The sequence below is a fragment of the Melospiza georgiana genome, chromosome 19, assembly GCF_028018845.1.
Source record: "Melospiza georgiana isolate bMelGeo1 chromosome 19, bMelGeo1.pri, whole genome shotgun sequence".
In the NCBI taxonomy this organism is placed as follows: domain Eukaryota; kingdom Metazoa; phylum Chordata; class Aves; order Passeriformes; family Passerellidae; genus Melospiza; species Melospiza georgiana.
In genome coordinates, this window is record NC_080448.1 from 9571750 (window position 1) to 9594921 (window position 23172).

General features: G+C 60.3%; 3 protein-coding genes across 4 annotated transcripts in view; 1 reads left to right on the top strand and 2 right to left on the bottom strand.

The window, feature by feature from the left end:
• Positions 1–10397, top strand: part of TAOK1 (TAO kinase 1) — a 67722-nt gene extending 57325 nt beyond the window's left edge. Inside the window, exon 20 of the mRNA XM_058037338.1 lies at positions 1255–10397. Within this exon, the coding sequence (XP_057893321.1) occupies positions 1255–1716 (462 nt within the window). The 3' untranslated portion in view covers positions 1717–10397. The remainder of the gene's footprint in view (positions 1–1254) is intronic.
• Positions 10398–10413: 16 nt separating this feature from the next.
• ABHD15 (abhydrolase domain containing 15) lies at positions 10414–12963 on the bottom strand. The gene is made up of 2 exons (XM_058037340.1): positions 12120–12963; positions 10414–10920 (listed from the first exon to the last, which is right to left on the bottom strand). The coding sequence occupies exons 1-2, from the start codon at positions 12959–12961 to the stop codon at positions 10443–10445; spliced, it is 1320 nt and encodes a 439-aa protein (XP_057893323.1). The 5' UTR covers positions 12962–12963; the 3' UTR covers positions 10414–10442.
• A 250-nt stretch (positions 12964–13213) lies between these two features.
• On the bottom strand, positions 13214–21627 carry GIT1 (GIT ArfGAP 1). 2 transcript variants are annotated; one of them, XM_058037785.1, is made up of 22 exons: positions 21522–21627; positions 18535–18668; positions 18341–18453; positions 18158–18263; positions 17997–18083; positions 17757–17887; positions 17586–17680; positions 17463–17505; positions 17256–17282; positions 16925–16973; positions 16769–16841; positions 16072–16169; positions 15880–15991; positions 15668–15795; positions 15439–15591; positions 15130–15357; positions 14967–15020; positions 14609–14695; positions 14432–14505; positions 14156–14338; positions 13996–14059; positions 13214–13895 (listed from the first exon to the last, which is right to left on the bottom strand). In XM_058037785.1, the coding sequence occupies exons 1-22, from the start codon at positions 21571–21573 to the stop codon at positions 13683–13685; spliced, it is 2304 nt and encodes a 767-aa protein (XP_057893768.1). In that variant the 5' UTR covers positions 21574–21627; the 3' UTR covers positions 13214–13682. The 2 variants fall into 2 exon arrangements, with proteins under 2 accessions (XP_057893768.1, XP_057893770.1); XM_058037787.1 differs by lacking the exon at positions 14967–15020.
• Positions 21628–23172: the final 1545 nt, after the last annotated feature.

A 23172-nucleotide genomic window follows, 5' to 3' on the forward strand; every position in this document is an offset into this window, starting at 1 on the left:
AAGGTACCTTCCTCCACTGCTTTTGTGGCTTGCAGCAGGAATAGTGAGCAGGGCTGCTCAGTGCACAGTCTGTCACTCACCTAGAGTAACAGGCAAGTGGAGAAGGAGTTTCTGAAAGCCCCAAATGGCTCAGGAGATGACTCATGCTGGAGCAGATTGTTTCCTCAATTCCAGATGAAATTGCTTTGCATATTCCCTGACTCAGGCAAGAGAGTGCTTACAAGTACAAGGCTCTGCCTGGTGCCTTCAGCACAGACCCAGATAACACCTCTTGGCCATGTTGCTGCTGACAGCAGGGAGATGCCAGTGAGCTGTGCTGAAAGTCTTGGCTCCTGCTTTTTCCCCATTTGGTCTTTTTCACTGAGGCCAAAAGAAGCTTTTTCAGTGCTGGCAAGAAGATAATGGGTTTTGGTTCTCCACCTGACTGCAAAGATTTCAATAAGAAATGCTTTCATCCCTGTCTGATGGGTGTCAGGAGGCTGTAGTCCTGTGTTTTCAGTACTTATAGTGCTGATCCCAGTGCCCTTACCAAAGTAGTCTTGGAAACCAATTTGGAACAGTCTTATGGAGGAGAAATTGGGGTTGCCAGCTTGCATATCATCTAGCTAATAATCTGCCACACAACTCAAACAGCACTGCCTATGTCCTTCAGCCACACACCCTGGAAAAAGTATCAGGGCAGTGAAATATGAGAAAACCAAATTAGGAAAGGGGTAGAGAGGAGGTGATAAATACATGAGCTAAGAAAATCTGGCCAGTGAACATTAGAGAGGAAGCTGAATGTGGGCTTGTGCATTGAATCCTAGAGAAAACAGCAGTCATCATCATAATCATCATTAGATTCAGCTACAAACAGTGAAGGTCACCATAAGCTGTGTTGGCAGGCTGTACCTGAAGGTGCTTTCCCAGTAGGCATCTATGGAAGCTGTAGACTTTGCTGGATCTCAGAAGATTAATCTATGTCAAGATGTTGGTATCAGATTCGCATCCCTCAAATTTCATGTATTCACCAGGGAACAGGGACCAGCACCCTCCAACTGGTGTTCATCATGCTTTGGGCTGTGTGGGTCTTAGAGACTTAACCCTTAAAAATTCACCCTTTTGTATTCAGAGCAGACTGCATGTCCACGGATATCTGATCTAGAGCCAGTTTCCTGCACAAATGCAGGAAGAAGTCCCTCAGTAGCTGTTACAGGTCCTCCAGAGGCTGTGCCAGTCCTGCTGCTACAGACTGTCTCTTTTTTTCCTTCCTAGATTGAGGAGGAGATGCTGGCGTTGCAGAACGAGCGCACCGAGCGGATACGAAGCCTGCTGGAGCGCCAAGCTCGCGAGATCGAAGCCTTTGACTCAGAAAGCATGAGGCTAGGTTTTAGTAATATGGTTCTTTCTAATCTCTCCCCCGAGGCGTTCAGCCACAGCTACCCGGGAGCTTCTGGCTGGTCCCACAATCCTACTGGGGGTGCAGGACCTCACTGGGGTCATCCCATGGGTGGCCCACCGCAAGCTTGGGGCCATCCAATGCAAGGTGGACCTCAGCCATGGGGTCACCCCTCGGGGCCCATGCAGGGGGTACCTCGAAGTAGTGCTATAGGGGTCCGCAACAGCCCCCAGGCTCTGAGGCGGACAGCTTCTGGGGGACGGACGGAGCAGGGCATGAGCAGGAGCACAAGTGTTACTTCACAAATATCCAATGGTTCACACATGTCTTATACATAACTTAAACAATAACTGAGGGTGGCAATTCCACTGGAGCTGTCTGCCAACAGAAACTGCCTACAGACACCAGCCCAGCAGCCTCCTCAGTGCGGTGCTGACGTGTGGAAGCTGGGTGCACATGGAATATTGTATTCATTTTGTAAAGCATTACGTTTTGTGTTTACTAACTGGGATGTCATAGTATTTGGCTGCAGGGTTTTGGGGGGTGGTTTTTGGTTTTTTGTTTTGTTGTTGGTTTTTTTGTTTTGGTTTTTTTTTTTTTTTATGTTTTGGAGGGGTCTTGGGAGGGCATCTGAGAAATATATGCAATTAGTCAGAACAGTTGGCTGGTGGTCATCACACTGACAGAAGGGCCTCAGACTGCCCTCATCATGCCATCCATGTAGGAAGTCTGAGGGAGAATGGAGACCTCTTCCCATATCCATGAATTTCGATCTGCCACCCTGCAAAAACCAGGCAAGCTGCCTTTAAACCAACATCCAGGGGAGGAACAGCTGGATCTTCTGTTCCATTTTTATTTGTCATTAAATTGGATAAATTTCTAGGGTATTGCCTCTGCCAGGAGGCATTTTCAAAGAGTTGTAGGTGAGGAAGAAGGTGAGAAGAGAGGCCAAGAGACACCAGGGCTCAACAGGGCCCTTCTGCCCAAGTGCACGCTCTGTGTCGTGTAAGAAGTGACGTTCTGTCAGAAGGCACTGGTCAGCTTCCCGAGAACTCTGTAGGGAAACCTGTCCGGGGGAACAGGCTAGGAATGTTTGAAATGGTCTATCTGCTTTGGCACTCCCTGACTGTGCTGCTGGTAGCTCAGATGAGGTTGGGCAGAGGAGCGTAAGTAATGCACTTGTACAGCTAATACTGTGACATCTCATTTTAGCTAAGCATCAGAATAATTCTTGGAGCCCAGCGTAGTCCTTTTTGCTCCATTCAGAAATGTTTAGACTTTCAGCCAATCAGTCTCAAATGCCAGAGGTGTTTTGAAGGATGCCATAGTCACAAAATGCCATTGATCGGGTTTTTCATTATTACACTACATCCACCAATTTATTACCTTTTTGGCTTGTTGCAATTTCCTGTTTACATGTAGCGTGTAGCCAACTGTTGAAATGTTTAGTTGCCATGGTGTACCAGGAGGAGCTGAGCCAATGACTCTTTCCCAGCTGATGACTAACCCACATCACCACTGTAGATCTTGCTGCATGTGAGGCTCCTTTTTTATTGTTTTCATTGCTGCAATACTTCACAACTTTTACAGTCCCTAGAGATGCTGTGATATTTCGGCAGCGTATCACACCATGTGAGAAGGCACTACTTCCAGAGGGCTCATTGGAGCTGCTGTACTACTGAAAGGAAACAAAGGAGGTTGTGAAATCCATACAGTGATAAAAGGTCAGGGAGTCTTATAACTGAATGACTTTGTTGGCATCGTGTCATCCCTTAAGTGCTGGGAACCAGAGATGCCCCCATGCTCTCGTGCCAGTGCCAGGACGGTGTCGCTCAGCCAGGACTGTGGGAAGAGCAGGTAGATGAAGTTTGGTTTGAGGCAAAGGTTTCCGTCTTGGGGACTGACCAGCCAGGGTTCTTTGTAAATGTTTTTCCTTGCACACTAATCATCTTGAAGAAAACACTAGCTGCTAACTCTAGGATTTGCCTTTAATATGTTTATAGGGCTCAAAAGCGAGGTTTTCCGAATGTGTTTGTCCACGTGACATATTTATATAGTAAATAGTGTCTCGCTGCTGTTCAGTACCCGACAGGGCAGCGCTCTTTCGTTAGCTAAGTTAACATCCACTCCCAGTCCTCAACTCTCTGCCAGTGTCTGGTGAATCCAGCTGGGATTTCTAGCATTGTGATGTAGCGTATCACTCTAATTGAAGATGGAAACTCCACCAAAACATGTTTGAGCAGCCCCTTTGTAAGGAGTTTTGTTGTACTAACAGTTGACAGAAGCCTGGGAGGAGGTGTGGGTCCCATGGAGGTTTCTCTGGATGCTCGTGGGGGCAAGTGGTAACTGTGAATTGTCCTGTCCTTTCCTCTGCTATGTTTTTATGTGGAATTGGATGTTTTGGGGTCACTCTTTTGCATTGCAGTGTTGTTGAAATGAAGCGCAACTCGTTTAGGAAAGGTACCTGTGTTTTCCTAGGTTTGGAAGGAGAGACAAAACCAAAATGAAAGGCCAAAATTGTATTGGGGTTCACCATGTGATTGTGGAGGGTGCGCCCAGAGCATGGTGCTAACACAGCATTTTGAGTTCAGCTCCTCTATCCCAAACAGCAGCAGCTACAGTGGGGACAGGCTATACCTGCAAGTTCAGTGGGTTCATTCTTCTGCTTCTGTTATGGTTTGAATTTGGTCAAAGTCTCTGGCTTAAATTGAGCTACTTCAACAGAATTCTCTCAACACATCTATTTGTGTAATGTCAAGCATGACTGAATGCTGAATCCAAATGATGGCTATCCCATATTGGCTTTTTTGTATTCAAAAAGAATTGTGTAGTAACCATTTTTACATGTATATCATGTGCAGACCTGGACTATTCCAACAAGTTAATATTTTAATTAAAATAGTTTGCAAAAACTGATTCAGATCAACTGGTCTAAATGTGTGTGTCCCTGTGTGTACGTGGGGGAAGAAAAGCTGTCCCAAAACTGCCTGATCTCGAGGGGAAGCACCTCATTACACAGCTGTAGCCAGAGGAACTCAGGGTCAGGCTGTGCCTTGGAGATATTTGAGGAGGCCCTTGGTGTTGAGAATTTTAATGTATCTCAGGTTTATTTCTGAGATACATGAACAACTGTGCACTAGAGAGATGCAAACACTCTCTGAATCAGTTTGCAAACTCTTATTTTTAAAAGTAAAGCGTTTTTAAAAGTAAGGCCAGTTGCTCCATGTTGTGCTCAGTGCAGTCATGCCCTCAGTTTTAAAATTACTGTAATCTGTAAATTGTGGAAACTACTCCAGTACCTCAGCAAAGATGTTCTCTTGCATTTCTTACATTCATATTTAACACTGGGGAACTCTTCTGTGTGGACTACTTACAAATTTTATTGCGGTATTTTAAAATCACCAGCTTGACCCCTGAAATCTCTTTTCTGTGGTTATTTTTCTCTCCCCTCTGCAAAGACCTGAAGTTCTGGTGTAGCTTAGCCCAGAGATGGAAAAAAAAAAAAAAAAAACAAAGTAGCCAGCATTTTTACCTCTTTCTGATTCAAATTTCCTTTGATTTTATTTAAAACCTGTGAAAGGGACCACATTTTCCTTCTTTTCCATGGTCCCAGGGAGCCAGCAGCCACCTCTCCCTTCCATGTTGAACATTACGTGCTTTCTTCCTTGGATGCAGCACTGAAATGGAGGCCACAGCTCTGTTTCACCTGCATTCCCTCCAAGCCTGTGAACTTCAAAGAGGCTGAACAACTAAATACATGGTGTGATACCAAACTTTCCACAGAAAAATTTCCCTGCAGCCATTACTTGCCTGGCTTGGGGCCAGGCTGGCATCGCTCTGTGTCCCACCCAGCCCTCCTGCGCCGGAAGAACGGGCACTGCACACTCGCTGTGACCTGCACGGGGGTGCAGCCAGGGCACTCCTGGGGCTGTGCTGTTGTTTAAACCCCCAGGGCCCCTCGCCTCCAGGCTCCCAGCCCCTCGACCCTGCTTACGTGCCATTTCTTGAGAGGCAATAAATCCTATCGTACCACTGTCTCCCATTACTCTGTTGAATACGCACATCTCTCTGGATATATATATGGTATCTCATTTGTATATATTTATATACTCTGTATGTACGTGTGTGTGGGTATAGGTGCACACACACCTCATGCTGTGCATTTCTGTCAGGGCACTTCAGTTCTGCTGTTCTTTAGCGCTCCTGTTTGTGAGCAAAAGCAACCCCTCAGCAAGGCTCTCGGGGCGAGGGCACAGACGTGGCACAGGCTGTGCTAGGGCTGAACCCTAACAGCCCTGGTAACTGCAGCTTGCTTTTTCTGGAGCGTGAGAGGGTAGGTAGCTGCTGCGGGTGTGCTTTGAAGGAGACCAGGGAGCTTCCTGAGGGTACCAGAAAGTCACAAGGCAGCAGAGAAGCAAACAAGATGGTTTAGCGATAGGCAAGCAGTGGAGGCACTGTAGGGATCTGCTGGGGAGGCGGCGAGTGGGCCGGTGAAGTGCTCAGCAGGCTGAGCTCAGAGTCCCCAGCTGCGTCTCGCCACGAAAGATCACAAGCCCGGCACGGTCTTGGCTCGCTGCACTGGCACTGGCTTTTGGCATTCCTGAGGTGCAGCCGCTGCTAGCTCTGAGCACTGGCTGCCTTGGCATGTGTCTGATACCTGGAGGTTCTTAGGTTGTGTGGAGGGGCAAAAGAGAGGCTAGATTGGAAGATTTTAAGTACACGTGTGTGTTCTTAGAGACTTATGGTCTGTACATCCATCTATACACACAGAGATGCTCTTGGTCTATTCTTTACTCTGCTTAGGCCCTGTGTGCTTTGTCACTCGAGTCCAGCCAGCAGCGGACAGCCTTGTTCCTCTCCTGGGTGCTTGCTCTGCAGTTCTAGTAAATCTTGGCCCTGGTCTTTCTCATAGTAGAGGGGTGAGTGCCATGCTGGACACCACCAGCTCCTCAAGCTGTGAAGACCCTTCTGACCTTCTCCTTTGTCCTCTCCAGACCCCATCTTAGGGAGGCATTTGACAGTTCAGGGGATAAGCGGTTCTTGCATGTGTCAGGTCACGCATTTCCCCCAAGGACGCCCCACCAGCTCAGCAGAATGCCAACCCTGGGCTCTCTGTGTGCTACCAGAGAATTTGGAGGCAATATTCCCCCTGTCCCTTCTGGAAGGTCTCTTGCAAGTTTTTTTAGGAGAGACTTGGGTTTGGTTGGGTCATTCTTACCCTTTCCCAAGGAGTAGTGTTGTCTTTACCTGTGCTCGTGCCTGTAGGATGTTCCCACCCCAGTGCTGGCCCACAGTGAGCCCAGAACCACGTGCCAAGGACAGAGGAGCAGTGGATACCCAGGCAGGGATGCTGGTCACTGTCTCTCTGCTGTGGTTGTTTGAGTCTGCACTTTTACAAATCGATTGAGCCGAAGTCTTTTGATGACTGTATGTCAGGCGCTTTGGAGGGTTGGGGCTCTCTGTTTACAGGCAGAAAATAAGAAAACCTGATAGATCTAGTGGTTTTAGTAAACATCACCCCACCAGGGAGCAGTGGCAGCAGATAACCCAGGTTCCTGTTGCACAATGAAGTTCAGCCAACTGGGCTGTGATGCTGCCTGCTATATCCCTGCCCCCTCCTCCGGGGGAAGGAGAGCCCTTTGTCAGCTAGAGAGGGACTTAGTAAATCGGATTTGCCAGCAAACAAGCACCTTAACCACTGAGCTGTGGGTCTCAATACTTGCACTTCACCTGAAGGCTCCCTGGTGGGGAGAAGGCAGTTTGGTTCACGACCATTAGCTCTGCACCTGCCTGGCATCCTCAAAACACCCTTAAGCCATGTCCTAGGGAAAATAAGACCCCAATATCAGCTCCCGCTCTCCTTGCTTTCTCTGAGTGCACACAGTGAGACCAGGAACCAGGAGGGCCGAGCCTTGCCCCCACGGATGTGAACAAACCCTGGGGGGAAACTTCTCCCCACCTCGCCCCTCCGGCCCCTGCCCCGCTCCCCACCCTTGAGTACGGGTACCTCAGAACATGCACAGTTTGAATTTTCACTGACAATTAGTTTAATTATTGTCAGTGAAAAGAATTGTAATTATCTGTAAATATGTAGTTAACAAATTGACCTAGTTTCTGTATTTTTTAAGTTTTTGTACTAAAATTTATAGATACAGTATGTGCCAGCTAGCAAAAAGCTACTGTAATTGCCAGTCGTAGTTCAGCATGCACCTAATCCCTGAGACTTGTCCAGTGATGCTGTAAGGAATTTGTGCTTAAATATTGCAAGCTGGGGAGGCAAACAGCCACTGGCCTGGGGCTTTTGGCTTCCAGCCTCCGGCTGGGTTTTCCCTGATGGCTGTGTGGAATCTCCTTCCCTTGGGCGTCCTGTACCGCACGGAGGGCAGTGCGAGGGACAGAGCAGAGCGGTGGCTTCGAGCTTGCTCTGGAGCTGAACTCAATGGGAACCAAGTTCAGGTTCTTTGCTGCAGTTTAATATCGGCTTGTGACTATGTTTTTCAATCTCTCTAGAAATGATCTGTTTTTCCCCTTCCAACTGTTTTTGTCTTAAGCCCGAGTTCATCTAAATCTACTGGAGGAAAAAAAAAAAAACCAACAAAAAACAACAAAACAAAAAAAGACTTTGATTTGAGGTCGTTGCCTGCTTTTAGTGCCAGGATCACACATTTCTATGGCAACTCTGAGCTCAGCAGAGTGCAGAAATCAGCACAGGGTTGTTGACAAGCTGAAGTCGGCGGCCGCTGCCTCTGCACAGCTCCGGCAGAGCCCGGCTGTGCCTGGTGGCAGCTGCCAAGGGCGACTTTGGGGGTGCAGTGTGGTGGCTTGTGGGGGTCCCAGTGTCCCTGCCCCAGTGCAGCTGGCTTGCCCTGCAAGACCTGCTGCTGAGCGAGGGGTGGGCTCCTAGGAATGGTCAGGATCTGTGCTCCGTGTCCTGTGGCAGAGGCAAGCTGTGAGTCAGTAGCTGTGCTGAGCATCCCGGGAAGCTGCGAGCAGAGGAGTCTGAGCGCCGGTGAGGCCGTGCTCTCCGGGTCTGGTTATCCTGGAGGTTGTAGGGAATGGGAGCTTGTAAGGATTTCAAGGATCAGAGAAGGAGAGGCAGACGTGCGCGTACGGGTTTGGCTTTTGGCAAGCAAACCACCCGCTTCTTTCTTCAGCTTTTCTTCCCTCCTAACCCCCCGCAGCTCTTCCCCCTGCTTTGCTTGGAACAGGAACATTTTTTTTACCTGCCTAGAAACAGCTAAAAGATTTTGGGGGGGGTGGGGGGGGGGGGCAGCCCTGATGTAAATAATTAACGTTGCAAAGTGAAAGTGTGTATAACATAAAAGGCTACAGCCCTTTGGTGACTTGTAAATGCTTTGAGAAGGTTGTGGTATGACGTGGAGGGGCCAAGCGACCTGCCCGGCCCCGCAGCCATCGCTGCCCCACCGCCACCGCGGGGCCGGGGGGTCGGGACAGGATGGGGGGACCCCACCCCTCGGTGTAGTGGATGGGAGGGTAGCGTAACGTGTGTAATACGGATAGGAGAAGCTGTGTGAGGTGTGTATAGTGTATATTTTTTAAAAATAGCTTGCTTGTGTTGTGAAGATTTTAAAGACAAACTTGAGAATTCTAGCCTAACTATTAACACAAGTTTAACATCAGTTACCCCACTGGGTTCAGAGCCTCTTGAATGTATATTCCTTTTTGTAACCTAAATGACCTATTCTTCTACCAGTCAGCCAGACATCCTATTTATATTTTTAATTTTATATATTACTTTCCATTTGTTTTCATTATTTCCAGCATGTTTCTGGGTTTGGGTTTTTGTTTGTTTTGGGGGGGAGGGGGTTGTTTCTTTTTGCACAAGAATTGTGTGAAGTCAAGGAAATGTTAACTCAAACCTGGTATTTTCCAACCTGTTCCCCCTCCCCTTCCTCTCCTCCACCCCTGTTGTGGTTTTTTTTTTTTTTTCTTTCTTCCGCCAACAGTTTGGGATTTTTCTGGGCTGGGATGCAGCGGGTGGGAGGAGGGGATGGCTCTTTTCCATTTGCAGCTTTTGTGCAAATGCCAGGTCTTTTTGCCAGTCAACTAAAAAAATGCTTCACTTGGTGGTTGCTTTAAAAAGGAAAAAAAAAAAATTTAAATAAAAAACAAAAAGTGTAACCTTATCAGTGCGATGTAGACCCCGGCGGGAGGAGGGGAAGTGCACACCTGTAGCCACACACCTCTGGCTTTGGCTGCAAAACAAAAGCAGACCTTTCCTGGTGAGGAGGTGAGCACAGGGCAGCTGCTGCCCGATCCTGTGCAGGGTCAATGCGCCATGCCTTGGGCTTGCTCTGCCCCCTCGGCCACCGCCTGCTCATGTGCACAAACCCCAGAGCTGCCTGCTGATGACAGCAAAGCTGTTGCTGCTTTTCCTCTCCTCCTCCTCCTCCTGTTCCTCCTCTCCCCCTCCCCAAGGAGGTCCAGCTCCCCAGCAAGAGCTCACCCAGCGCCCGGCCCCAGCGCCTTGGCCGTTTGCTCTGGGGCATCATCCAGGTATGGGCAGGCCCGGCCGGCGCCGTGCTGTGCCACAGAGCATTAGATAGAAAAAAACACACACATATCTGCTGTTTTACTATGAACACTGGTCTGAGGTTTCCAGGCTCAGCACCACGGTGATGGGCCACGAAGGATTTAACCAGGGGAATTAAACTCCTTCTTGCTTCCGTGTCTGGTAGCACCAGCTGGTATGAGTGAATCTACAGGTGTGCGTTTTCCTTCTTGTAGAAAATGCCACGAGCACTAACTGGTAAGGCTTAATGTACAGTATATTGTCAGTATTCTGGTATTCTTCTGGTTCAACATACATTATAGCTCATATATAACCTGTATTAATTGTATAGATTGTGCATTTAAAGCTGTTACCAAGTTGTCAGAAAATAAGAGAAGAGAAAAAAAAAATAAGGTCATATGTAATATTTTGTTTGTAAGTATCCTTTGTATCATAGCAAAGGAAATGTTAAAAAAAAAAATCAACTGTAATAAAGTAATTTTAGTACACGGAGTGTCTGCCTGCCTTTGTGAGACCCTGCCCCGGGGGGGGCTACCGCGTGTAGGACCTCTGCCAGGTGAACACGGGGGGCTCCACCGTGGGACCCCCCCACCTGCGCGGCCGCGGCAGCCCCTTCCTCCTCTCCTCCGTCCGCAGGAACTCGGCCATGGCCCTGAAATATTCCAGCACGGCCTCGTGGGCCCAGCAGCGGCCCGGCCCGCGGCGGGGGAAGCCGCAGTGCCCGCCGTGCGGGGTGAGCAGCAGGAAGAAGTAGGGGCTGCTGCGGAAGAGCTCCCGGGGCAGGCTGCGGGCCGGCGGGCCGCGCACCGGGTCATCGGCGCTGCACAGGCACAGCACCGGCACCGCCGCCTCGTCCGCGTCGCGCAGGGGCTCGTTGCGCTCCCAGTAGCTCTCCCAGCTGGTGGGGCGGCTCCGAGTCCGGCAGAAGAGCGTTTCCTCCAGCTCCCGCAGCGAGCGGCTGCCCAGGAGCCTGTCCGTGTCCACCACCTCGGCCAGGGCCCCCGCGTACCTGCGGGGATGGGGCGGCCGCCGTGGGCTTGGAGGAGCAGGGGTGCTGCATGGGCTGGGGGCAGTGGGGATGCTGGGATGGGGGCCACGGAGAATGTTGGCAGCGGCTGGGGTGTGCTGCTGTGGGGGTGGAGGGTCATAGGGGTGCACTTGGAGCTGGGGGCTACAGGGATGCTGCCATGGGGGTGCCACCAGCTTGTGTGCCCATGGGCTGCTCAACAGTCCTGGCCCTGCACGCAGAGGAATAGGGGTGACCTCGACTGCCCCAGCCCCAGAGTGGCTTAGGAGGCCCATCCCAGCCCCTTGCCAGGGATCCTGGAGGGTCCCCACAGCACAGCCCGGGTGCCATGACAACGGGAGACGGCCGGCGCTCCTGCTTCGTTACCGTGACAGCAGCATTTGCAGTGGGAACGGGGAAACAGGGAGGGGGGAGATTCCCTGCTGCCCACCCCCAGCACCCCATCCCTGCAGTACACACTGTTCCTTGCTGCACCCATCTGAGATTTGCTGCAGCTTCGCCTGTCACCTGTTTGCCCCTATGTTTTGGGGTTTATCCACATTATTTTGCCCCCATCTGGCCACCTGCAGGGTCCCTTTACCCCCACAAGCTCTCAGCACCCCCCAGGGAAGTGCCCGCTTGCTCAAGGCCTTGGCCCAGGGTAGTTTGCCTCCTGTCTCAGCCAGTGCTTGGTCCACTCGAGCCTGGCTGTGTTGGGCAATAGGGAACCCAGAGCCCTTGGGAAGGGACAGCAGCAGTCACAGCCCCCAGCCCAGCCCTGGGCTGGCATCACAGTCCCCCCGCAGGGCCAACGGGAGGGTCAGGTGCTGGGGACAAGGGGCAGTGCAGGGAGAGGGGCCAGCCCCACTCACCCCTCAGGGTCCAAAACCAAACAGGGGCTTCACCAACTCCTCCCAGGAGGAACTGTGAGACCCTGCCCCAGATCTCCCTGCTCAGGAGCCCCAAGATGCTGCGGCAGCCCCAGCCAGGCTGGGGACACACGTGGTGGCCCAGCTGGCCCCATGGCAGCCGGCTCCAGGCTGGTGTACATTAACCAGCACATTTTGCTGCCCTCAGCACCTCTGCCCTGCACTGGGGCGCCTTGTTTCAGCAGCACCCACCCCATGCACACCCCCAGGGAAGACCGAGGGGTCCCCGGGGTACCCCCATCCACCTCCCCAGGCCCAAGGGACTGCACTGACCTGCTCAATCCCTGCTTGAGGTGGAGGAGCAGCGGCCACTCGTAAAGCCAGGGCATCCTGGCCTCAAACCAGTCGCGGCCACGGAAGATGGGGGAGAGGCAGGCGGCGGCGGCCAGGCGGCTGGAGGAGCCGCTCTCGCCCAGGTAGGCGAGCAGCAGCCCCGAGCCCGAGCCCTCGCTGACGGCCAGCAGGGAGGCACAGGGGTGCCGGCACCGCAGGTAGGTCACGGCCTCCCGCAGGTCCCCGGGATCCCCGAAGGGCTGGAGCCGGGGGGTGGTCAGGGGGCAGCCATTGTGGCCCCGGCGGTTGAAGATGACGGGGATGAAGCCCCGCTCCAGCGCCCGCAGCCCCAGCTGCAGCAGCCCCCCCGTCACCTTCCCGGCCGCGTTGGGAATGAGCAGCAGCACCGGGCTGGAGACCCCCCCGCCGCTACCCGCAGCCCCCCACGGCCCCACCAACCAGTCCAGGGCTACCAGCCCAGCGTCCGACAGCTGCAGGAGCTCACGGGCCACCACCGGCTCCGGCTCAGGTGGCTGCAGGAGCTGCCACAGCATCTGGAGCCGGGGCCAGCACGGCCACAGCCAGCGTCCCCCCCGCAGCGCCGCCGACCGCCCCAAGCTCCGCACCAGGTGCTGGGCCAGAGCCGAGGGCTTGCACAGCAGCCGCCAGTGCCCCGAGCCCTCCTCGGCCATGAAGGGGATCCCCTCCTCCTCCTCCTCCTCCTCGTCCTCCTCTCCCCCGTCTGCAGGCACCTCCAGCCTCCCTGCCCAAAGGCACCAAGCTAGGAGGGCCAGCCCCACGAGCACCGCAGCTGCGGCCACCAAACCCTCCGGGGACAGCATGGAGGCGGCAGGAGCCTCAGCCGGCAGCCCCGATGGTCGGCGGCTCGCAGAGCGATGGCGGGGCCGCGCTGGGGAAGCCCAGCCCCGGGGCTGGGCAAACAGCAGGGCTGTGCCGGGGATGGCGTGAGCGGCCGCCAGCAGGGCCAAGGGGACTGGGTGAAACGGGAGGGACACGTGGCCAAGCCCTGCCCGGCGCCGCGGGGGTTGAAGCCCCCGCAGCCACGGACCCTCCACGGGCGCAGGAGCCGGGCGCCGTGCAATGCTCACACCTTTATTGATACAAATGTACAAGGACACATCTTACAGTGGGGAGTGCGGCCCCGGCACGGGGCAGGACGCCCGGGGAGGGGTTCAGGACGCCCGGGGAGGGGCGCCCCAGTCCAGTGTAATGCCGTGGGCGGCCTCGGGGGTACCGGCCACCCAGAGAGGGGTTTTGTGGGGAGTGGGGGTACAAGGCCACCGCCGCCACCGACAGCTACAGAGGCTATGTACAGGATAAGTTAGGGGTGGGCAGGGGGCTGTACAGGGGGATGCAGGCACCTACCCCGCGGGCTGAGCACCGGCTCCTTGATGGCACGGGGGGCACGAGGAACCCCGCACCTCGGCTCCCCAAAAAGGCCACTTGCAGCCATGCTCGCCCCAGGTGCCGGCTGCTGCCGGAGGGAAGGGAGACATGGAGAGTGAAGGGGCCCGGGGACATGGGGGGGACGCGGGCTGGCGCTCACTGCTTCTTCTCACGAGTGGTGATGGTGACCAGCTGCTTGGCGGCCTTGGCGATGTCGTAGGCGCACTGGATGACCTGCTGGGTCAGGAGCTGATAGTCCACGGTGGCGCCGGGCTCGGGGGGCACAGTCTTGCGGCACTCGCTCTGCAGCCGGTAGGCGCTGGCGTTGAGCAGCCGCAGGGAGCTGCGCACCGTCTCCAGGGCTGGTTTCTGTGGCAGAGCACAGGACCAGCGTCAGATCCTGTGCTCAGGGGGCTGACAGTGTCTGGTGGGGACCACAACCACCCCAGGGACGCACAGCTCCTCCTACCTTAGGGAAGAGTGATGCCATCTCTGTCACAGCCGAGTGGATCTTCTCTGAGCAGGGCACGAAGCTGGGGGCAAGGACAAAGGGTGAGCAACACAGAGGGCACGGCCCCAGCCCTGGTCTGGGTGTCCAGAAGGACCCTGAGGCTGTGCCCCAGTCCTACCTATCATGCTTGGACTCTTGTGCTGCCCGCAGCAGCTCCTGGATGTTCTTGGTGACCTGCTCAGTTTTGAGGATGACGTCCTCCGTGCTGGGCAGGCCAGGGTCCAGCTCCCCGTCCAGCGGGTCCAGCTCGTGGGGGAAATCCTCATCCTTGCTCAGCTCCACATACCGCTTCCCCTCCATGCTGCAGGAATCAACCAACCGCCCTGAGTCAGTATCAGCCCCCTGTCCCTATGTCCCCACAAACCCTGGTGCAGCCCCCAGCCCCACCACTCACCTGATCAGAACCTCACCAGCCTGTGTGTTGTCGTAGTCACTGTCAGTGCCGCTGCCATGCCGGTCCAGCTTGCTCTGGAGAGGAGAGGAGCAGTGTCAAGCCCTGCCCAGCCCCATCCCCACTCAGGCTCAGGAGTCTGCCCACCCCAAAGGTTGTTCTCCCTCCCTGATACATCACCATGTGTCGGGCACCATCAGGCGGGCAGGAGAGCAGCGGGGAGGATGGAGGGAAGGGCACCGAGGAGGCAGATGGACCTTTCCGGATCTGGAGGGGGAAAAGAGGGGAAGCCCATGCTGAATGGGGTGCAGAAGGGTGTGGAGCCGACCCCGGTGACGTGCAGGGGAGGACGAGCACAGGGGACACCGCCACCCTGCATGCAGGAACATTCCGCAGCTGCCACCCCTTGGGGAGGTCCCCGGCCTGACCCAGGGGGGTGCAGGGCGGCGGGGGGACAGGACATCCCAAAGGCCACATCCTGGGCAGGCCACAGCCACCATGTCCCATGCAGGAGCCGCCCCCGCTGCGGCCCCCTTACCCGGTACACGCTGGCCGGGATGTGCATGGAGTACAGAGCCTCGTCCTCCACCTCCTGGCGACACACAAGAGGTTACGGCCCCGCGGGGACAGGACCCAGCGCCCTGTGGGGCTGGGGGGCCTGCTGCACCCCGAAACCTTCCCACCCAGCCCAGCACACTCACGCCGGGGCTGAAGGGCTGCAGCCGGGTCACCAGCTCCTCCACGGGCTGCCCGAAGGGTTTCAGCGCCGAGCCCGGCTCGTACATGGAGAAGGCCTGGCGGTCCCGGCGGTGCTGGGGGGCCGTGCCCGGGGGGTGCCCATGCTCTGGCCGCTCGCTGGGGGCCGGGGTTGGATGTGCAGGGCCGGTCTGCTGCCGGATCTGAGTGTTCTCTGCCTGCAGCTTGTGGATCTGCAGCCAGGCGAAGGGGGAAGGTATCAGCGAGGAGAGGGGGGTACGCTGAGGAGGGAGCCCCGCTGGCCCCACACCCACCTCGCGCTGCAGCCGGCGCAGCTCATCGCTCAGGCTGTTGTTCACCTTCATCAGCTGCTGCACCTTGGCCTCAGAGGCTGCCAGAGCCTTCTTCACCTCCAGGTACTCCTGCAGCGTGATGGGGCCGTCTGACAGGTCGGAGGAGTCCATGCTCTGCAGGAGAGGAGCTCAGTGTGAGGATCCCAGAGGTGGGGCTCTGGGAGGGGGTCCAGGCCGGGCTGGGGCTCACCCTGGCGCGGTTGTTGCGGGACGCGTTGCGCAGCAGCTCCTGGTCCGTGTCCTCGTCAGAGGCGACGCTGTCGTAGTCGTGCTGGTCGTCCAGGTCACTCTGGCTCCGCAGCGAGTAGTCGAGGGCGTCTGGGGAAGGGAGGGCAGGGTGGGTGCTGAGCACAGGGCATGGGGGAAGCGCTCAGCCCCACCTCGCTGCCCTCCATGCCTCACCTGTGGGGCTGAGCAGACTCTTCCCTTGCTGCCGGCGCTTGGCTTCCCCGAGGATGTCGATGAGCAAAGTGGCAAACTCCCTGGCGTTGAACCTGGCCAGCTTTTGCCGGCCCTGGGGGCAGCAGGGGGAAAAAGGGGGTGAGCAGAGGTCTGAGTGCACAGGGGGGTCGCGTGGCCTAGAGGGGGCCTCACCTGGTTGCGCGTGGCTGAGTACTCGGGGTTGACAGGGAGGAAGGGGACGGCGCTGCGCTCTGTCACCAGCGTGCTGTGGTTCTGCGTCGTCAGCCAGACTGCAGGAAGGCACCTGGTGTCAGAGCCCGGGGGATGCAGGGGCTGCACCCCTGGACAAGCCGGCTGCAGGGCCCGGAGCCGGCAGGACGCAGGCGCGGGCGCAGGGCCAGCCTGCTGGGGCTGGGAATGGAGCCTGGCCAGGCTGACGGGAATCGCCTCCCCCAGCCACCCAGCAGGGCTGGGGTCCCCCATAACCCACCAACAGGACCCCAAAAATGCTCTTCACCCTTTCAGGCACCAGCTCAGCACCCCTCAGCCCCTTTGGCACATCTCTTGCCACCCGCCCTGCCACGGAAATGGGATTGCCCCCACCCTGCCACCCCCCAGCCCAGCGGCAGCACCGCAGGCTGAGCCCCCATCCCTGGGGGATCCCGGCACCCACCTCCGGCAGCACCCCAGCCCTGGCACCCAGCGGCGGCCCCTCGCGCTGAGCAAACCTCCCGGCCGGAGGAATGAAGAAGGAGGGGCCTGCGGTCCCGGCGGACGCGTCCGGATCGGGGGGAGCGCAGGGCTCGGCCGCGGCCCCGCCGCTGCTCCTCCCCCGCGCCGCCGCCGCGCCCGCCCCGGCCCGGGGGGCTGCACCCGCACCCCCGCTCACCCGCGTCGTTCTCCCGACGGTCCACCTCGTCGTACACGTCCATGGCCAGCTCCTCGAAGAGGCGGTTGCTGAGCTGCAGCAGGGCAGGGGACAGGGTCAGGCAGGATGAGAGGGGCAGGCGGGACATCCCCCAGCCCTGCCCTGGCCCCCACTCACCGCCTGCAGCTTCTTCTTGGCTGCCTTGGCCAGTTCAGAGAGGTCCAGGCTGGGGGGTGCGAGGAGGGGGAAGCGAGGTGGGGGTTATTCCTGGCCTGTTCACACCAAAACAGTCCCCAGCTGCACCCCACCAAGACAGGGACCCCCCTCAGGCATTGGGGGCTTCACCAAGCAGGGCTGGCAGGCAGGCACAGGGGGGTGAGGTGGCAGGGGGCGGGCGGGACCCCCCTCCCCGAGTGTCCCCCGGGTGCTGGGCTGGGCCGAGCGGCCAGGGCTGCAGGGGGGGCCCATGCAGCAGCATGGGGAGCCCCCGGAGCCGAGCGGACAATACCTCTGTGCCATGCACTTTGGGCGCACCCTGCGCTCCGGAGAAGGCAGCGGAGGGAAGAACAGGATAAAGGCGGACGTTAAACGCGCGGGCACGCCGACCCCCCACCCCCCAGGGACGCTCCAGAGACCGGGGTCCCCCCTCAGCCCAGCGGGGACGCTGGGGGGGACACGGGACGGGGCAGCGGGGCCACGGGCGCCAGGCACTCACCTGTCGGCCATCTGCGGGATGATGTAGTGCCCGTTCTTGTGGTCTGCACAGAGAGAGGGGTGGTGAGCAGGGCCACGGGATCCCTCCAGAGTACCCCCCTCACCCCAGGACCCCCTCACTCACCCGGCTTCCTGCCGCAGAGGTAGAAGGCCAGCCGGTCGGTCAGCTCGTACTGGCACTCCACCAGCCGCTCCGCCAGCTCGTGCTGGGCTGCCTGCCTGTGGGAGGGCCGGCAGGGGTGATGCCCACCCTAGCTGGGGTGCACATAGGGGTGAGCCCCTTCCCTGCCCTCACCTGGCATAGTCAATGGGGGTCCGGCCGTTCACATCGGGCGCCCCAGGGTCGGCACCGTAGACCACCAGCAGCTCTGCCTGCAGGATCTGCCCGGCCTTGGCGGCCACGTGCAGCGGGGTGGTGCCCTTCTCCTGCAGGCATGGGCAGCCTCAGCCCTGCAGCCTGCATGTGGCATGAGGCTCCAGGAGCCCCCTGGGCCCCACACCCCCTCTGGGGTCCCTGAGCCCCACCAGAGCTCACCGGGTGGAAGAAGTTGGCCTGGGCACCCAGCGAGAGCAGGCGCAGGCAGGTCTCCAGGTTGCCCGTCCGCACGCTCGAGTGCAATTGCTGCAGAGGAGAGAGCTGGTAACGGGGGGATCTGTCCCCTCTGCCACAGGGAGGTCCCTGAGCCCCCTCCCCACCTTGCTGAGGTCCTTGGCAGTGACGCCGTCATCATCCCGGCAGGGCAGCTTGTGGACGAAGGCCAGCATCTGGTACTTGGCACGGATGAACTCCGACTTGGTGGGGCTGGAGGGTGGGCAGTGGGTGAGGAGGGGGCTCCCAGCCAGAGCTGACCCCCTCCCCACAGCACAGGGGGCACTTACTGCACTTTGTCCTGGGGGTTTGCCTTCCGGCGCCCGCTCTGCACCTGCGCTGGGTCCAGCAGCGAGTGCTCCCAGATGGAGTTGGCCCCGTTGCTCGCCAAGGTGTGCACCATCTGCAGGGGACAGGCAGGGCCCAGTGGGCACGGGGGGTCCCAGTGTGCGTGTCCCCACACTGCGGTGTCCCCAGCACCCACCTGGAGCAGGGTGGCGGGCCAGGGGCTGTGGCGCAGGTGCTTGACGATGGAGATGTGGCGGCCCAGGCTGCGGTGCACGCTGCAGCACTCGTCACAGATGAGCACCCCGCGGTTGATGGACGCCCAGCCAGGGTCTGGGGGTGGCATGGGGGTGTCAGCGGGTGTCCCCTCCCTGTGCTGTCCCCTCCTCGTGCATCCCTCCAGCAGGGGGGATGCGTTGCCACAGCAACCATTTCCCGAGAGATGGAGAGGGGCTCAGCCCATCACCAGGGGAAACCCACGGGTTTCCCATAGCAACCACCAGCCAAAACGGGGGCAGGGTTTGGCCCCCCACCATCAGGAGGACAGCTGGTGGCAGGGATGATGCCAGCACACTCAAATCAGGGGCACTCTGGCTCACTGTGAGGTCACTCACCCCAGAGCCCCCAGCTGGGTGTTTGGGGGGTCCTGGATGAGGGCAGTGTGCCCCACAGTGGGTGGGCACCCCCGGTCCATGGGCTCCTATGTAGGGTGGTCAGCAGCTCTGCAGCCCCAGCACCGCAGCACAGCCAGCCCTCGGGACACCCCAGCTCCGGGGCAGGTGCCACGGCCCCCCAGGCTGCCGTGCCCCTCCAGCCCCGCCGCTGGCCCCGGCCGGCCGGACTGGAGCCCTTTGTGTCCCCGCCGGGAACAAAGGATCGTTTGAGCAGCCGCGCTGGCCCCGCGCTGGCACCAGCCCCGGCACCCGCGGGGGCACCGCTCCCGGCCCGGCAGCAGCTCCCCACGCCTGCACCCCAAAAAGACACCCTGGGCACCACGGGTCTGGCCCCGTGGCGCGGCCGTTGAGCTGCAGCTGTTCACAGCAGAATGAGGACAGGATTTGAGGACCCCTGCTGGGTCACAGCCGCCTCCCCCCTCCCGGCAAACGCAGCCGGGCGCGGGGTGACGATGCTGAAGGGTCCCCAGGTGTCCCCTGTGCCGGGCACGACGGGGGAGTCCCGCCACCCTGTGCCCACCCCCTGCCCTCCCCTTGTCTCTGTGGATCCTACACAAACACCACGGTGTCCCACGGCGGGGGCAGCCCCAAGGCCGGGGACACAGGGCCTGGGAGGTGGCCGCACTGTCCTGCCCGATGGCCTGAGGGGGGACAGCGGCCCCACCACCTCACCGAGGGAGGAAGGCAGGCAGGCAGCCAAGCCTCCCCCACTTCCTTCCTCTCTGCAGGGTCCCGGACCCCTCCCCACGCACCCCCCAAGCCCTGAGGAGCCCGCGTTGGGCATCCTGCCCTGCTGCAGCGCCCCGGGGCCGGGCTGGGGTGGCCGGGGGGAGCGGCGGCCCCCCCAGCCTGGCAGCCCCGCGCACGCAGATGGCAGCGCCTTGGCAGCCGGTGCGGCGGCATCTGCGCCTTCGCACCCGCTGCCCACGGCCACCGCCGGGAACAGGACGCTCCGTGCGGGGGGAGCCGGCCCGCGGCCCCCCCGGGCGGGTGGATCCAGAGTATCCCTGGGGCAGCAGCTCCTCCCGCCCCAGGAGCGCGGGGATGCCGTGGGACGCGGGCGGGCACTGCAGCAGATCGCGGAGTGCTCGCACAGGGACACTCCAAACCTTGCGAGGATCCTGGAGCCCAAGGGAGCTCGCAGCACCTCAATCCCTGCATCGGGATGCGGGTGACACCGGGAGCCCCAGCAGTGGGCCCCGCAGCGGCGATGGCAGGGCTGGGGGCAGCCGGAATCCCTGCGTGGGGCCGAGGGACCGGAGCGCCCCACGGGCACCTCCCCATGCAGGGCCAGGCAGCGCATCCCCGGTGCTCCCCGCGCGCTAGGAAACGGCCTCTGGACTTTATAACTCATTTCCTCCCATGGCTGCCAGGCGATAAGAGATTGGAAGAAACTGTTTTCCATTTCCCCGGGCCGCAGCAGGGAGCCCCGGCACCGCCCCGGGAACCCCGGGCCCCCCGCTCGCCCGCCGGCACGGGGGATGCCTGGAGGCAGGGCAGCCTTTCGCCCACGCGTGCCGACAGCTCCGCTGGCAGGATCCGGCCATTGGCACGTGGCCGGAATAATTTCGGCACAGCCTTGGCCCGCGGGCAGCTTTCTCCGGGGCCGGCTCCGAGCCCCGTTCATTCATTGCCGTGGGGCCACCTGCGCTGGCTACGGGCAGGTTTGGGGTCCGGCCCTACCGTGGGCAGGGTTTGGGGGGCCAAACCCTCCGCGACGCCCACGGGAGCGTCCCCAGCGTGGGGGCTGCGGGCACCGGCACCGCCGGGGATGGGAATGGTCTTGCCCAGGCTCGGCTCTGGCTTGCAGCGCCGCGGCCGCCCGGCTCGCCCGACCGGCACCGCCAAGCCCGGATCCGGCTGGGGTGGGTGCCGGCTGCGGGCTGCAGGACGGTGTCCCCCACCATGCTGTCATTTACAGGGTCACCAGCGCTGCTGGCAGCGAGCGGCGCGTCCCCGGGCTGTGCCAGCAGCCCCCGCGCTGGGGTGAGAACGCCGTGGGTGGTGCCGGGGGGCGTGGGGGCACCCGGGGCGCGCTGGAGCCGCACGGAGGAGGCGTGCGGGGGTATCGGGGCTGTGTCTCGAGTGTGTGAGGGCATTCCGGGAGGCTAAAAGGGGGTGCAGCAACGGGGTCATGAGTTTCATCGCAGCGTTTCACTGGGGGCACATCAGAGGGTTCCTGGGGGCAGGCGGGGGGCTCAGTGGGGCTCCCTTGGCTGTGCGGAGCGGGGAGCAGAAAGGAATCGCCAGGGCGATCCTGGGGGCGCTCAGGGAGCCGCAAAGGGGTCTCGATGTGGGGCGTACGAGGAGGCGCAGAAGGGGTCACGGGGAGCAGTCCGGGGCAAACACCTCGGGGTCCAGCGGGGGCGCGGGGGCCGCGCCGGGGGTGCCGTGGGGCGCACGGGGGGCTCTCGGCGGGGCGGGGGGGGCGCGCAGGGCAGGCTCCGGGGGGCAGCCGGAGGCGCGGGGGGGCCGGCGGGGCCGAGCCGGTGCCGATGCGGGGGGGCCTTACCTGGGGCGCTGCAGTCGGCGCACACCTCTGCCCGCGGCGCCTTCCGGGACATCCTCAGCGGCGAGGCGGGCCCGGGCCCGGGCCTCTGCGCCAGCGTGGGGCGGCGGCGGCGCCCCCGGGCCCGCCGGGGGAGCGGCGGCGGGGAAGGGGAGGGGGGGCCGGGCGGCGGGGCGGGGGCAGCGGGGCCCGGGGCGGCGGGGCCGGGGGCTGCCGGCTGCTCCCTGCGCCCGGCGGCTCCGCAGGAAGCGGCGCAGGCCCGGCCCCGGCGGAGGAGGGGCCGCACCGCCCCCGCCCCGCCACCGGCAGCGCTGCCGCGGCCGCCCCGCACCGGCACCGGCACCGCCCCGCACTCGCAGCCGCACCCGAACCCGCACCGGCGCCGGCGCCGCCCCGCACCGGGACACGCACCGGGAACGCCCCCGCCCCGCACACGGAGCAGGAGCCGCACACGAATTCGGACGGGCACCGGCACCGCTCCACAGCCGCACCGGGAACGCCCCCGACCCGCAGCCGCACCTGCAAACGCCCCCCGGACAGCCCCGACCCGCACCCGGGCACCTCATCTGCTGCTGGGCCTTGCCCTTGCTCTGCCCCTGATCCCGGACATCTCCCGGTGCTGACCCCCGTGCCCGCCCTCGGTGCACTCCCGGTCCCCTTCTCAGCCCAGAGCACCGTCCTGGTCCTGCCCTCAGCCCTTGTCCTGTTTATCCCGGAGGGGTGGGCACTGATCCCATTCCCATTCCGGATCCTGTGTAACCCAGTCCCAGCCCAGGGCACCCCCAAATGGCTTCAGTCCTGCCCTGGACACTTGTTCTGGATCCAGCAGCAGCCCTGGGGCACCCCAGCCCTCTACCCTGTGCCACCTCTGACACTCCCGGCCAGAGCCCTTCTCCAGGACACGGGGTCGGGCCACACACCCCTTATTTAGGGTGCTCAACAGGGGATTTGGGGGTGGGCGAGGGGACTGGGGACTATTTGGGGTCTGCTCCCTACTGCGACCCTTTAGGTGCTTGCACCAGAGGGGACACCCCATGGGGGCCCCACAGACACTGGTGGGGCCAGAGCCCGGCGGGAGCGGGGCAGTGGGGCCGCACGGTGTCCCCAGCACCGCGGGACAGCGAGGTGACCTCACCGCGGCTGTGAGGAGGTGGCTCATGACGTCATGGGGCATGGCAGGGGGATGGGGATGCTGTGGGGACAGGGGCGGGGGGCTGCGACCCCCGCCAGCGCCAGGGCTGGGCAGAGAACAACACGGGAGAACAACACCGGGGGGTTCCCGGCACCGGAGGGGGGAGCAGCCGGGAGCGGGGCCGGGAGCGCGGCGCCGGCGGAGGCCGGGGCGGCCGCAGAGGCCCAGCCTTGCATTGTTCTCGGGCGGCAGCCGGAAAACGCGACGCCCGCCCGGGAGAGACGCAGGCGGAAAAGGAAACGGGGCTGGGGGCCCGTGCCCGGTGCTGCGGGGGCGGGATCGGGGTCCCCCCCCGGCCCCCACCTGGTCCCCACCTGCCGCCTTCACCCCTGCCCCGCCATATGCTCGGGCCGCTGCCCCGCTGGGGGAGCGGAGGTCACCGGGAGGGGGAAGATCAGCCTGGGAAAGGGGGGAATTTGGGGAGGATGCTGATCGCCAATGGGGCGCCCCTTTGCAGCCCCC